This window comes from Akebia trifoliata, chromosome 3 (assembly GCF_017979445.1).
Source record: "Akebia trifoliata isolate Shusen 1 chromosome 3, ASM1797944v1, whole genome shotgun sequence".
NCBI classification, from domain to species: Eukaryota; Viridiplantae; Streptophyta; class Magnoliopsida; order Ranunculales; family Lardizabalaceae; genus Akebia; species Akebia trifoliata.
In genome coordinates this window covers 53,729,779-53,744,737 of record NC_141377.1, presented here as the reverse complement: position 1 = coordinate 53,744,737, position 14,959 = coordinate 53,729,779, and the positions used below count along the sequence as shown (strand labels likewise).

General features: G+C 33.5%; 2 protein-coding genes across 4 annotated transcripts; both read left to right on the top strand.

Moving 5' to 3' along the window:
* The first annotated feature begins 658 nt into the window (after positions 1-658).
* Positions 659-1,285, top strand: LOC147407977 (protein SRC2 homolog). Its single transcript, XM_086432644.1, has one exon. It carries the CDS (start codon positions 659-661, stop codon positions 1,283-1,285), a length of 627 nt encoding a protein of 208 aa, XP_086288770.1.
* A 10,646-nt stretch (positions 1,286-11,931) lies between these two features.
* LOC147407976 (F-box/kelch-repeat protein At3g61590-like) lies at positions 11,932-14,676 on the top strand. Of its 3 annotated transcripts, none has more exons than XM_086436787.1 (2): positions 11,932-12,459; positions 13,255-14,676. In XM_086436787.1, the coding sequence occupies exon 2, from the start codon at positions 13,275-13,277 to the stop codon at positions 14,502-14,504; it is 1,230 nt and encodes a 409-aa protein (XP_086292913.1). In that variant the 5' UTR covers positions 11,932-12,459; positions 13,255-13,274; the 3' UTR covers positions 14,505-14,676. The 3 variants fall into 3 exon arrangements, with proteins under 3 accessions (XP_086292913.1, XP_086292914.1, XP_086292912.1); XM_086436788.1 differs by having other exon boundaries at positions 11,932-12,488; XM_086436786.1 differs by lacking the exon at positions 11,932-12,459 and adding an exon at positions 12,522-12,624.
* The last annotated feature ends 283 nt before the right edge of the window (positions 14,677-14,959 follow it).

Genomic DNA, 14,959 nt, shown 5'->3' with positions numbered 1-14,959 from the left:
TTTCCACTAAAAGTTAAAATGGGAATAGATATTATTAGGAAAAAAATGTGATAGAAAATGTTAACGTCCCCATGTGGTCTTGCACGTTAGTATTCCCCTTTAAGAAAATATCTCCCCCCCAATAAATTATATTGATAAACTCCCTAAATATTTTGGATCCATGCATTGATGGACAAAAAATAAAAAACCAAAAGTCAAATTGATGGATAATTTCTAATCATTGGACCAAGGATTTGGGCATCAATGGCCCAAAATTTGTTTGATGCGGAAAAAGAGGAATGTGGAGAAGGGTGAAAGTTAATTCGTGGAGCAGAGGATAAATTCCTATTTGAAGAACAGTCCTAGCACATTGAATGAAAATTTGCCATTTTGCCCTCAAAATAGGCAATTTCTAGGTCATGTATAAATCATACTTTAAAAACTATGACACTGCTGATGTGGAGGGGTGTTAGAATTATATATACTTTTTACTCGTATCTCGAGGGAAAGCATCCATGGTTCTGTGCACACTTTCACATCAGCTGAGTGTCCAACGCAGGACTGCACAGTCACTCTAGCATTGTCACCTAACTAATACAACCCATTCCACGAAATCTTATCCCACCAACTTTCTTCTAGTCTGCAGTTCTCAAACTCTTCACCCTTGTCCATCCTTAACATGGAGCTTGAAAATACTACCAAGTTCCATCTCATGGAAATAAACCTAATCTCAGCTCAAGAACTCAAAACAGTTGGAAGGACTAAAAAGATGAAGACATATGCAGTGGCATGGATCAATCCAGATAGAAAGCTCACATCAAGGGTTGACGTTGAAGGTCACAAGAACCCAACATGGAACGACAAGTTTGTTTTCATCGTTGATGATCAAACTCTTAACAGTATTAACACACGTTTAATCATTGAAATCTACGCTATGCGATCCTTGAGAAAGGATAAACGGATTGGAACGGTATGTGTCTTACTAGATAACTTGATCGGTAGTAGTAATCGTTACTACGAAGGGGTTAGAGGGACTTTCAAGGCTTTTCAAGTTCGTCGTCCATCGGGCCGTCCTCAAGGGATATTGAACATTGGAGTAATTATCCTAGAAGGATTATTTCGTGAAATTATGAATGGGTTTATGGGATTTAGTCAAGCTGTTGATCATAGAACACTAATGGGGGGATCGAGGGAAATTGTGAAGAAGGGAAGAGATTTTCCGGCATTTGGTTCCATTGTGAATGATATGTTTTGCAGGTTGATGCCAAAGAAACGAAGGCCGAAGAAGATTCATCAATGGCCTTAGATAGCGAAGGTAAGTGGCTAAAGATGAATAAATATGGTATTTAATGTTCTTTTCTTTTTTTGCCAAGATCAATATTATGTATAAGAATTACAGAAGAAGATTGTAGGGTTTGAAGTATGGTCTTTGTGTGTATTGTTCATAAAATATCAAATCTGGGGCCAAAGGGGTAGAGCCCTTGAACAGCAGAACTATTATAAGGATATTCGATGTAAGGGAAAATATGTCACTTTTTATTTCTTGAGTTGGTTTTGGATTGAAAAATCTAGAGCTATTTAATTTAGGGTTATAGTCATTCTCATAAAAATGAAACTATCATCTGTGGACATAGGCTTAAACCAAATCACATTAATTTTTATTTTTCTTTATTTTTTTGTTTAAATTGTCTATCTGTAAATCTAGGGGTTCGAGTTCACAAAGATCTAGTCTAGCAGATTGTTTTGCTAAAACCAAGCTTGGAGACTGGCAAGGTCCAGCAGCTAGGGTTTTCAATAAGCAGGCTTGGTTGAACCCTAACCACTCTACTCTGGACTTTCCCTATCCCCTTTCGGGCCTAAGTCCACTAAGCTCTAGCCTGGCCCGGGTCAAGCTTGAGTCAAATAAAATTACTAGAACTGAATAATTTTCAAATAATTTTTTTCTTCTTCTTTTGGATGTGAGATTATTCAATCAAATTTGAAATTCATGACTTTTTAAAATTGTTTATAACCAATATATCTTATTTTTATTTTAGTTTGATGGGAAATATTCATCTAATTATATATTCTGAGTTGTAGAACCCACTTTACTATTCATTCTATTGTCTTTTCTTTTCACTTTTTCAATTTCTTAATGATATTTCTCCAACTTTATTTTTTTTTCCTTTTAACTCAAATTTCTTTTCTTTTAAAAAATATCCTTTAACCTCATTATTTTTTCATTTTTACCCTGTTTAAACTTAAAGTGGATGCTAGTGTTGTAGGCCTGGCAAACTTTAGTCTGTATAATAAAATACAATGGTGGATCTCACTTAACTACAATTTTGTAGGATATAAACTTCCACTCAGTTATAGTAAGGTGAGGTACACACTTCCTCACTTTGTTGCCTTATCTTTCCTCTCCTCCCCCGCTTTTTCAATAATATCCTTCCAATTTTATTATCTTCTTCTTTTACCCCACGTTTCAATAATAACCCTTCTAACTTTGGCATATTTTCTCTTTTTCCCCCTTTAACCGTAAAGAGAATGCTCATGCCGCCTAGGCAAACTCTAGTATATCTGTAAGATTAGTACTGGGTTGAGGCTGATCTGACTGAGCACTACTAAGCCTCAGTCCTACCTGATTAAACGGGCTGAAAATTATATGTATTAAGAATATACATCCATACAATATAGTAGTGCGTCGAGCTTTGCTGGGTTGGGAATTATTAAGCCCTAGCCCTATACTTGACTTTAATGGGTTGAAAATTATTGAACCCGGCCACTCCCTTGCATGCTCAATTTGAATGCCCTTCAATCATTATGAGAATACTTACTCAAGCATCATAAGGTTAAATGGGATATCATGCTGGCTTTGATATCAAAGTCTATTGATTAAGAACTGGTCCGAATGAATTTTAACAGAATTTATTCGGTCATATTGTGTACCTTTTTTCTTTGTGATGATCCTTATTTGTAACCCTTGCTTGTATTTGCTTCACGTTCATCAACGTAATCCGCTTATTACAGAACTGGTTGGACCCATGTTGATAGTTACTATCGATGATGAGGCGGTATTGGTTGATCGTATGCTTCGAGTTGGTAATGGTTATTTTAATCTCCTGCAATTGTGCATCATTAATTTTGAAACCTTTTGCATGCTACACATACAATATGGGCAATATGGATTGCGTGCTGGATACGAAAAGTTCTCGAATTTCTTTTGGATGTGAGATTATTCAATCAAATTTGAAATTCATGTATTAGTTAAATTGTTTATAAACAATATATCTTATTTTCATTTCAGTTTGAACAGGAAATATTCATCTAATTATATATTTTGAATTTATATAATAAAACACAATTGTAGAACCCACTTTGCTACTTATTCTATTGCATTTTCTTTTCACTTATTCAATTTCTTAAGGATACTTCTCCAACTTTATTATTTTTCCTTTTTTTTTCCCCTTAACCTCAATTTAATAAAATAAAATAAAAACCTTTTAACTTCATTATCTTTTCTTTTTTACCCTCCTTAAACTTAAAGTGGATGCCTATGTTGTAGGCCCGACGAACTCTAGTCTATTTAATAAAATACAATGGTGGATTCCACTTAACTACAATTTTGTAAGATACAAACTTCCACTCAGTTATAGAAGAGTGGGTGGGGTGCACAATTCCCCACTATGTTGTCTTATCTTTCCTCCCCTACCCTTCTTCTTTAATAATATCCCTCCAATTTTATTATCTTCTTTTTCTACCCCATATTTCAATAATACCGCTCTAACTTTGATATAGTTTCTCTTTTGCGCCCTTTAACCGTAAAGAGGATGCTTGTGCTGCCCAGGCATACTCTAGTATATATATAAGATTAGTAGTGGGTTGAGGCTGATCTGATTGAGCATTATTAAGCCTTAGCCCTACCCGATTAAACGGGCTGAAAATCATTTATATTTTAGAATATACATCCATAAGATATAGAAAGCCCTTGCCCTATACTCGACTTAAATGGGCTAAAAACTATTGAACCTGGCCATTCCCTTGCATGCTCGATTTGAATTCCTGTCATCATTATGAGAATACTTACTCAAGCATCATAAGGTTAAATGGGATATCATGCTCACTTTGATATCAAAGTCTATCGATTAAGAAGTGGTCTGAATGAATTTTGACAGTTTATTGGGTCAGATTGCGTACCTTTTTTTCTTTGTAATGCTCCTTATTTGTAACCATTGCTTGTATTTGCTTCACGTTCATCAACATAATCTGCCCATTACAGAACTGGTTGGACGCATGTTGATAGTTACTATTGATTATGAGGCGGTATTGGTTGATCATATGCTTTGATTTGGTAATGGTTATTTTAATCTCCCGCAATTGTGCATCATTAATTTTGAAACTTTTTGGACGCTACATATACAATATGGGCCATGCTGGATAACCAAAGCTCTCGAATTTCTGATATTGCTTACAGTTCATTTTCTAAAATGTTCTTAAAGACTTGATACTTGTTTTATCCCAACTATTGATTTCACAGTTTAATGATGGGGATTGTGTTTTTTAAATGAGTTACAGTTCTCGACCATGAAAGGAAATTGGAAGAAAGAAAAGAAAAAAAGCAAAGCCATAACTTAGGCTATGTGGGATGAGTAAATATTCCCCAGAATGACAAAGGACCCTTTTTGTTAAACATTTTGGCTACTTTCTTAAAAAGCCCCCTCACTATCAAGTTATAGTAATAGTCTTTGGACAACGGTGAACTTGGATAAATAAACTAAAATTGAGTTTATTAGAGTGTTCCTTAAGGAATAAATCATGTCAAAATATTATGGTTAACAAAAATGTTTAACATTTTATGGTAGTTTGCGCCTTTGCGTTTCAAAGTTTTGATCTATTTCACAATGTTTTGATGGAACATTTAGATGTTTATCATGTCCGAATGAAACATTGAATGTTTTAAATTATCTTGAAATATTTCAGTCATAATCATTTTGATTTTTCTCATAATTGAAACATTATTTTAAGATGAGATTTTAATCCTTCCATGCGTTTAAATATTAACTATGGAGAACATCTCTTCAAGGTAAATATAGAGATTTTTTGTATGATCTTATGCCATTAATCCCAATCCCTCCATGGTGGAGTAGGCTGAGCAAACCAATTAAGCAAGTGTTGAGAAAATTACATCTTACATTGTTGATCTCTTTCAATAAACATAGCATTTTTCTTTCATATTTCATGATATTTTTTTTTGAGTCGTGATGATTTGATTACCCCATGTGGCACAGTCAATTGACTTTCCTAACGTGACAAGTTTGGGAATTGTAAATATACGATTCTCTCAGGATAAATATTTTATGGGAAAGTGCAATTTTGTATCTCAAACTTGTCGTATCAGGAGAGTCAATTGGATGTGTCACATGGGATAGTCAGATAATCATGATTTTTTTTTTTTTTTTTTTTATCACCCTCCTTAAATAGTCTCTTAAAAAAGATATATCGTATTAGTCCTTCGGCAAGATCGATTGGTCATGTATTCTTGTTTAAAAGAATATTTCGCCCTATCATGGGTCATCCAACAAATGGATGAGATGAGAATCTCAAGGGGGTTGTCTTAGTGTTAAAACTTACTATAGAAGATTGTTTTCTTTGATAATGTGTTATAGCAAAACTTTCATAGGATCAGTGTGTGCAATTGTTCGAATTTATTAATGAAATAAAAATAAAATAAAGACACGCACATGCACAAAGGTATTTATGATCTCTCTTGTTTCTCAGACAATGCTAATTTCTAGGAAACGTATTTATTTCAAAATTTCAATTAGCTGGGCAATAGAGAGAAAACCCATTAGCGCACACAAGGACAAAACGGTTGGCCTTAGTTTGTTATGGTGCTCCAACTGTAAGTGGGCCCACTTAGTGGAGTAAGCCAAGCTAAGTTTTAAAGGTACAACCACCATAGACACGACTGCACAAGCTATGATGTAGGAAACAGAGGAAACATCACACAAAAAAGAGATAGAGAGCACACACACAGATCTCGATACATACATCCCATCAAATCAGATCTGATCAGAAATCGTCAGAGACATCCGTACGGATTTTGCAAATCACGAAGTTACGCCCCGACTCAATCTCCTGGTTTTGCGCCTTAGTCCGTGTCAAATCTGACTCGGTCCCTTCGCCTCAGTCTTTGAATCGTACGTATTATTAATATTCACTACTGGGAACTTGACACGTAGATAATATTTTTAAATTTATCCGTACATACGTCAATATTCTTCATTGTTTATTCGTAGGTATCGATTATAGGTTATGGGTACAAGAGCCCTAGCGACCGACACATCATCTAAGTCTTAAATTTGCTGTCTTATTCAATAAACAGTTTGATGTCTTCCCTTTAAATATCTTGTGTGATACTTAATTGGGCCTAATGGTCCACTAACCCGGCCCGGTGAGAAAAAAGGGTCAATGATCTTCAGCCCAACAGGATTTTCTATAATTAAAAAAAAAAAAAATCAGGCCCAACATTGCCCTATCTAACATACCAGTATTTATTTATTTAATATGTATATTATGTTAAATTACATCTTTGATTTAACAAAAAAAAAATTAAACCACTACCACTCCACCTCCTCTCATTATAATAGTAAAGATTATGTGAAATTAAATGTTCAATTTTTTTTTTTTTTACAAACATTAAGGGTAATTTAGTAATATCGCTACAAAACATGTAAGATTAGGTTTACCCCCAATTGCAAGTGAACGTTGCTTTCAGTTAATGATGAAATTTTGATTTTTATTATTATTATTTAATAATAGCCTTCAGAATCTTAAATTTCTAGATCAAAGTTTCACTCTTTAAATCATTAGCATTATGAAATTTAAACCTAATCTTTCATTTTATTGGGGGTAAACCTAATATCACCAATTTTGCTGATTATAATATATTATAAAATAACAAGTGTAGTCCTTATCTCTAATCTTATTTTGATGAAAAACAATGTTTAATGGTTTCAAATGATTTTGAAAAGTAAATGGATTTATTTTTTCTAATAATTAGTAAAATAAACTAGGGTTTGGGTTTGGACTTAGCTAACTTAGATTTGATAGGGATATAGAGTTAATCTAAGGGTATGTCAAATATTCAGGACCACACAATTGTTTATAGATTTTAATTCCCCACACAAATGTAAGTGTACAAAATACAGGTTTCTATAGAGATCAATTTCCTTTTGGGGAATCCCTAAGGAATATCTCCCTTTGTAGGACAATTTCCCAAAAACCTAAAATTCCGCGGGAAAAACATAGTCACAAAGTCAGGATACGGGTTTGAAATGACAAGGAAAAACTTCGGAAAAAAACGTCTAAAATAGAAATAAAGAAAAACAAGAAAGAAATGGAAAAAAAAAAACGACGAATCATAAAAGATACAAAATATATTTAAGATTATGAAAAGTGTATATATGTTATAATTCATAAGACATTTATTTTAATTTATTCTACATTTCTAATATAAAACGTTCTCAAACATAATTATACATGTTATGATGAAAAAATAAAAAATAAAAAGGTTTACTCATCAGCATATCTTTTGATCAAAATAACGTACTACTTAAAAAATGGAAAACCATAACAACCAAATTCTATTACATATCAAATCCCACATTAAAAAAAAAAAAAGTGTTTAAAAAAAAAAACACGTTTAAAACAAACAAAAAAACGTGATTTTTTAAGAAAACACATATTTTTTTCTTCAAAAAGTCGCAATTTTTATTTTTTATTTTTATAGTTTTAATTGTCAGAGGTGCAAGACGTATTTTAAAAGCGTTTAAAAAAATGATACTTTTTGTTACTATCACAAAATTTAATTTTTTAAGAAAACGATTTCTCTATAAAACCCCTCAACATAGAAAATGTACGGAAAATGAGAGCAAAAGTGGCAAAAATATTATTTTGATAGCTGTGGGGAGGCCTCATATATCTTGAGATTTGGGACAGAATAGTTTGAGATCATCCTTGATGTTGCAGCTTTGATTTTGTTGTAAAAAAGATTATTTGTCAGATTTCACTTAGACGCTCAAATTAGTAAAAGAATAAGAATGTACATGAAATAAAAAATCAATCAAGATTGCATACCTCCCTATTAATTGGGGTTTATTGCATGCAGCATTAACAAACCATTTTTGAGGATCCTGCTTTGATCAATGAGATTATGTGTAATTCGGCCAATATCATTATATTTTTGGAATTCTACGTGATCTTTTCTCCATTGTAATAAATGTTTGTTTCTTGCACAAAGGCCTTTTATTGTGCCAAGCCTCACACTCTCCACTCTTTTGAGGAGTTGTTCAAGAATTGAACTTTTATGCAAAGCAATGTGACTTGATTTAACTATAATGTATATCTTAGCTTATATTTAATCCTCTAGTTACAATCGATTCAATCTTTTCAAGCTATGGATCAGATGGACAAGTTTATTCTTGTTCGAAATTGCCTTAAAGTTCTTCGTTCATAGACGTAAAACTTATGTGATTTGCACCAAAAGTAACTTAATGTGATGGACAAAATAGCATGATTTGAAATATTTCAACCCAAAAGTCATCCAAAAACTAAGGAAAAAAGGTGAAAAAAAAATCTTAATTTTTTACATATATCTTCAAAATGTTTGAAAAAAAATCATTGAAAATGACTTCTTCTTTCTTAAATCCTTTATGACGGAATGGAATCTTCGAAACTCAATTGAGATGCCAAAAATCTAATTTTTTTGGATGAAAACAATGAGTTAAAACGATTAGGACGTTCAATTGTGAAAAATGTAAGAGGTGAGATCCAGGAACAATTAAGAAAAGAAAAATTTACTAAATGGACCGGTAAGAGACTGCCCAAAACTGAGGGACTATTTAGAAAAAATCCCTCCGTCAAGATCCTTTAAGTAATATTCCCAAAAACAAATCATTGATCTAGACCCTAAGAAATGAGGATGGTATCATTCATGAAAATCCATTTAACTGAACATGTCTTCTGATAGATGTTTAGAGGTGAAGATATTAGAAAAAATAAAATAAATAGGGGTTAGATGGATTTGAGACCCCACAAGGTGTGACCTCCATTACTTTTATTGTCTTTCAACTCCACATTCCACCCAATGATACACCTTTCACCATCCACAATCCACAATCCACCATCTCAGACATCATGTTTTAGGTACTTGTTTTGACATTCTCTTCATTTAACAATTGGTTCCTTTCTAAATCATTTATTAAAATTGATCAATTTAAATACACCTTTCATATGAGAGTGATGCCACATCCAACCCATACAAGGGATCTTACTTTGGGTCTATCCTTTTGGATCGAATTGAGTATTAGCCCATTCGGGTTGATTCAATAACCACATGTTAATAGCTTATAAAGTAGGGTAGTTTACCATAACAAAAGCAATAAATAATACCAAAATAAAAAGGTAAATGAATAGTCTAATATTTGGGGGATAAACAAATATAAGTGAAGTATGACTTAGTGGCCTCGTATGGTTTGGCTGGAAAGGGAAGCCATGGTGGTACGACCACTAACCCTTATTGGAGTCTTTTTGGTACATGCACGATGATAACACGTGCGAAGTTTGAAGTGCGTCTTAATTTTGTTTTAAGCTGTTTAACCAGTCATCGTCTAACATGGCTCCACATGCTCTTGCTTTAGTTGAATTAGGAAAACAGAAAAAACTAAATCTTATAATCTTTTATATTTATATTGTCATTTGAGCTCAACTAGAGTCACGAAAGCATATCTTGTAGGAAAATGCTCGATTCCTTCGCTTGTTTTGTTCCATGGAGGTTTGCAAAATGAGACCGAGAGATAAGAATTGACATACAAATAAATTGCTTATGAAACATTTAAAATGTCTAAAACTAATGCTTACATCATCACATTAATATTATTATATATTTTAACATATGGTCACATACTTTCATGGTGCACTGAAAAAGAAAGATTTTTCATTGCTCCCCCATATTTTAAAGCCAAAATTGCCCTGCATTTATGAGGACACATTACCCATGCATTCCTTACTGCATGATCTTGTAACATCACATATAAGAGATACATTTTACATTTTACATGTGATATATGAGTTTTAGGGGTTAGGTAAAAGAGACTGATGGTGATGTCTACTGGGAGCATCAATGGGTCAGGTTAAGTTTTGGGGGGTACTAAAGTATATGAAACATATAAATGATAATTATAAGTGTTAAAGTTTTCAAATCTAATAAAAAAAGGAAAAAAAAATCATCGGGAGTTAGTGGAGATGGTAAGGAGGGATTAGGTATGTTCCCCAAATCCTGACTTTGAGTTTTTTCATGTCCCTTCATAGCAATATAGCTACTTAAATGGTATCATGTAACATGATATTGGATGAGGTGTAATACTCAGGGATTAATTCTTATAGATAAGGTTGTTTCATCAATAGGACAAAGTCCAATGAATATGGTCAGTTCGTTAGACTCAGAGATGCCCTATTCCAAAAAATAAAAAAAATTGAAAAAAAAAATGTATTTTATATGATCATTTAGATATGTTGGGACTTTTGGTGGTTGTAGGCTTACATTTTGGAAAAAAAAAAAAATTGAGTTGGTCCCACTAGTTGAGAGAGGAGACTTGATCTTTGTGAAGAAAAATGAATTCGATAACTTATTTGAGTAAAAAAGTAAAAATTAAAAAATAAAATAAAATAAATAAAATCAAAAGTAGTCAACTTGTCATGTTATTCATGATTTATTCTTTAAAGAAATATTGGACCTCCCATTAGGCTAAGAGATAAATTATTGATAGTTTTATACATGTCATTTCCTTGTAAACTTCCGCAACATGCATAGCCAAAAGCGTGTCACATTGGGTTAGGAATAGGTGTGCACGCTAATGTAGATTAGGGACTATGAGTGTGCAAGTTTAATTAGATTGTCAATTATCCCTTTTTTTTTTTTTTTTTAAATATTTAAAATCACCTCGAGAATCTTTCAAATTCTCTCATTTATATTTGATTGCAACAAAATATGCCTCTCACTAGTTGTAGACACCCCTCCACGATTCTAATTTCTAAGGTTTCCTCTATTTTCCCCCTCTTTGTATCCATTTTTTTTTTCTTTATTTATTTTGTTTATTTGCATTTTTATTTCTTTTGCACTGGATTACATTATTTATATTTAATAAACTTCATATCAACAATTTTATTTACACAAATAAGAATGTTGAATCCTAAGAGGTGATTATTAGTGTTTTAATATCATGATCTTACAAAGAAATAAAGACGAATCTCACATTTAGTACAAGCAAAATTCGTATCTCAATCTAGCAAATTAACAATAAGTGTCGTTATGTTATTTTTGGATCTATTATCTACTACTGTTGTGGTATGAATGAAAATTGTTCTTTGTCGTTTCAAATAATTGCATGATCTCTTATATCATTTAAGTAATTATTTTTATCAAAATTTTGGAATTCATTTACCTAACAAAATAGTGGTCCCATACCCACAAACCAACAAATACCTAATTAGAAACATGCATCTCAGCCACTATTATCTACATTACTATCTTGTACGTTGATCTAGTTCCCTCATGATTTTTGTAACGGACCCGAAACCAAACCCTAGCATAAATACATATTTTTGATCTAATATCTAATTACTTTCGCAAAACATTTACTCTAATTCCATTGTATCTTATTTGAAATCAATCCTATTATATTTGCTTATTTCAAATACATTTTGATGTTTATTGGATACCCAACTACATACAACCCCAAAATTAATTTTGCTATTAATATCAAGAGGGAGAATAAATTAAGGATAACCAAGAAATTTGGTAATTAGAGCAAACTTTTTTTTAGGGTTAGATAATCTAAGTAAGCAAACAAAAGAGATTTGGGAAGAAACCCTAAGAAGATAAATTAAAAATAAAAAAGAAAAGAAAAGAAAAAAAGAAAGCAAAAAGCATGAAAATTGGGGAAGAGGAAAGGGTATGGGGGTAATGACCAAAGCAACATTATTTTCCATTTGAGTGAGGTCTCAAAATCCATTGGTTTCTCGTTACAAAAGCAATCAAACCTTCAAAACCACCTCACCCCACCCTTCGAGGCTCATAAGGCCTTAAATCTCTCTCTCTCTCGCACCATAGAAAACCGCTTTCTGTTCTGTTCCCTGCCTGTCGTTTTGTTTCATCGAAAGAAAAACCACTATTTCATCTGTGTGTGTGTGGAAGCTTACATGGATCTCAGTCTGGGATAGATATAGGCCAACCCATTTCATTTTTCCATCTCTTTATTTTTATCTTTTTGTGTTCTTGCCTTCTTTTTCCCCCTAAAAGGCCTATTGTGTCCTCCACACGACCATAAAATCCCCTCTGTTGGCTATTTTTCTGCTAAATCTAACGGTTTTGGACAAATACAAGAATACCCATTTGGTTAGAGAAGGCTAAGAAGTGCTGTAATTTGCGAGAAAAGAAAGGTTTGCTTCCCCTCACCTTTCATTTTTAGGTGATTTTTTAACCTTTATTTGGGTATTTTAGTGAGTTATTTATGTTTTCAGTCTGGGTTTGTTTTGTTTCTCTATAATTATTTCTAATGTGGTGGGATTTTGAATGTTGGATCAATGGGTCTTCTACCTTTTTGGGTAATTTAATTTGATAATATATCTAAGAAAAAGAGTTACTGATTAACTTGATCTGTGATATAATTCATTATTATATATTCTTTATCATTCATGATTTGAATTATATCCGAAGGTGTTATGTGTGATTTGTGATTTGTGATTTTTTATGTTATTTTCTATGAGATATAGATCAATTTGGTGCAGTTAAAGTCCTATGGAATGGTTTTGTTTTTTGCTCTTTCTGTGGCTGTGAGGCTTCTGATTTTGCTTAATCAGATAAGAGTATTTTGGGTGGTCTATGTGACTTATTTCCTTCATTTCTCCTACTCATGAAGTTTTGTAGATATTTTGGTTTAATTATAAGGACTCTGAAATGGGTTTTCTTCTCCGACCCTTCTAGATTTTATGAAAATTCTTGTTGATCAGAGGATACCCAATTTTTTTTCTTCTAGTTCCTCCCCCTTCTGTTTCATTGCTTCATCTTATATAGTTCTAGGGAATTTGGTTTCATTTTGATTGGATATGACTTGGGTTTCTTATATTTCTCCTTAATATTCTAATATCTGTTGTGGGTATGATTTGATATTGAGATTTGAGAGGTTTACATTTCTTATGTTTCTTTACCTTGTCTTTATTTCCTTGTGTGTCCAGATTTCTACTTTTTCTTAATAATGGAGGGTGAACCATCATGGACCACCTACAGCTTTACCGACATTGGAAGCGAAGTACCCGAATTTGAATCATTCTCAGATCTCCTCGACGAAGGCAGTAAACAAAATGCCATGGTTTCCTTGGATATTCTCCTCCCCGACGACTTATTGGAGCGAATCTTAGCCAATCTCCCAATTGCGAGCATACTTAGAGCGGGTTCCGTGTGTAAAAGATGGAATGAGATTGTGAAATCAAGAAGGTACTTATGGAACTCCTCGAATGTTTCGCCTCAGAAACCTTGGTACTTCATGTTTACCAAATCTGGTGAACCAATTGGTTATGCGTATGACCCCATCTTTCGAAAATGGTACAATGTTGAACTCCCATGTATTGGGACATCAAATTGGTTAATTTCTTCATCGAATGGGTTGGTTTGTTTCTTGGACAATGATAGTAGAAGCAACATGTTTGTTTGTAACCCAATCACTAAAACCTCCAAGTTGTTTGAACGTTGGGATCCGGCATCATGTGACTACTGTGCTCTCGCGATCTCTGTAGACCGAAAAACTCACAATTATACCATCACGATTGCGAAATCTAAGCAAATCCCCGAGAATTTTTTCCAATGGAATATCTCAATCCAACTTTACAATTCCGAAGAAGGAAACTGGGAAACGGCGGTGACCGAGGAGTTGATGGGATGGAGAGGGGGCGATGAGAGTGTGATATGCAATGGGGTTTTGTACTTATTGATTTACTCTACGGGAGGCGGTATGGGTCGACCAGAAAACCGTCATGGCCTGATCACATACGATCTTTCTAAGAAATCTCATAAATCTTCCACGGATTTGCTGATACAGACATTTATACCCGTACCCTGCATTCTTACATGCGGTCGCCTAATGAACCTCAAGGATAAGCTTGTAATGGTGGGAGGGATAGGGAAACAAGACCGATCTGACATAATTAGAGGGATTGGAATATGGGTTCTTAATGGGAACGAATGGAAAGAGGTTTCTCGGATGCCACACAAGTTTTTCCACGGATTTGGGGAGTTTGATGAAGTGTTTGCAAGTAGTGGCACCTTCGAACTCATTTACATTCATAGTTATGGAGCGCCGACTCTTCTCGTGTTTGACATGAACCAAAAGCAATGGAGGTGGTCACAGAAGTGTCCTGTGACGAAGAGATTTCCGCTTCAGCTTTTTAAAGGCTTTTGCTTTGAGCCCAGACTTGAAGTTGCTCCATAATTTCTCTTAATTGCTTTATTCAATCGGGTAGTATTGATCATTTAATCAGAATTCCCTCGTATTGTCCAGTTATTTTGAAATCTTTAGTGATTGGAAAGGTTTTAAGAAAGACTACTATTTTACTTGATACAGTTCCTAATTCATGAAAATGACAATACTATTCTTTGCTCAAGGAGATTATGTGGGAGAAGATACAAATTTTGAAAATGTACCAGAGAGTTGAGCTGTCTTTGTCTTTCTGCCGCTTTAATCATACATAGTTATTTTATTTCAGAATTTGTTATAAATTGTTTCAAGCTTATCAATCTATATAGTTCAATTAGGAACTAAATCATCATCTTGATCTTTCTACATAAACAGAGGTGGCACATTACAATATATTTCTATAAAGACCTTTACTGCACATTTAGAGAGAGAATTTTCAGTTCCCAAGCAATCTGGTGTCTTTCTCACAT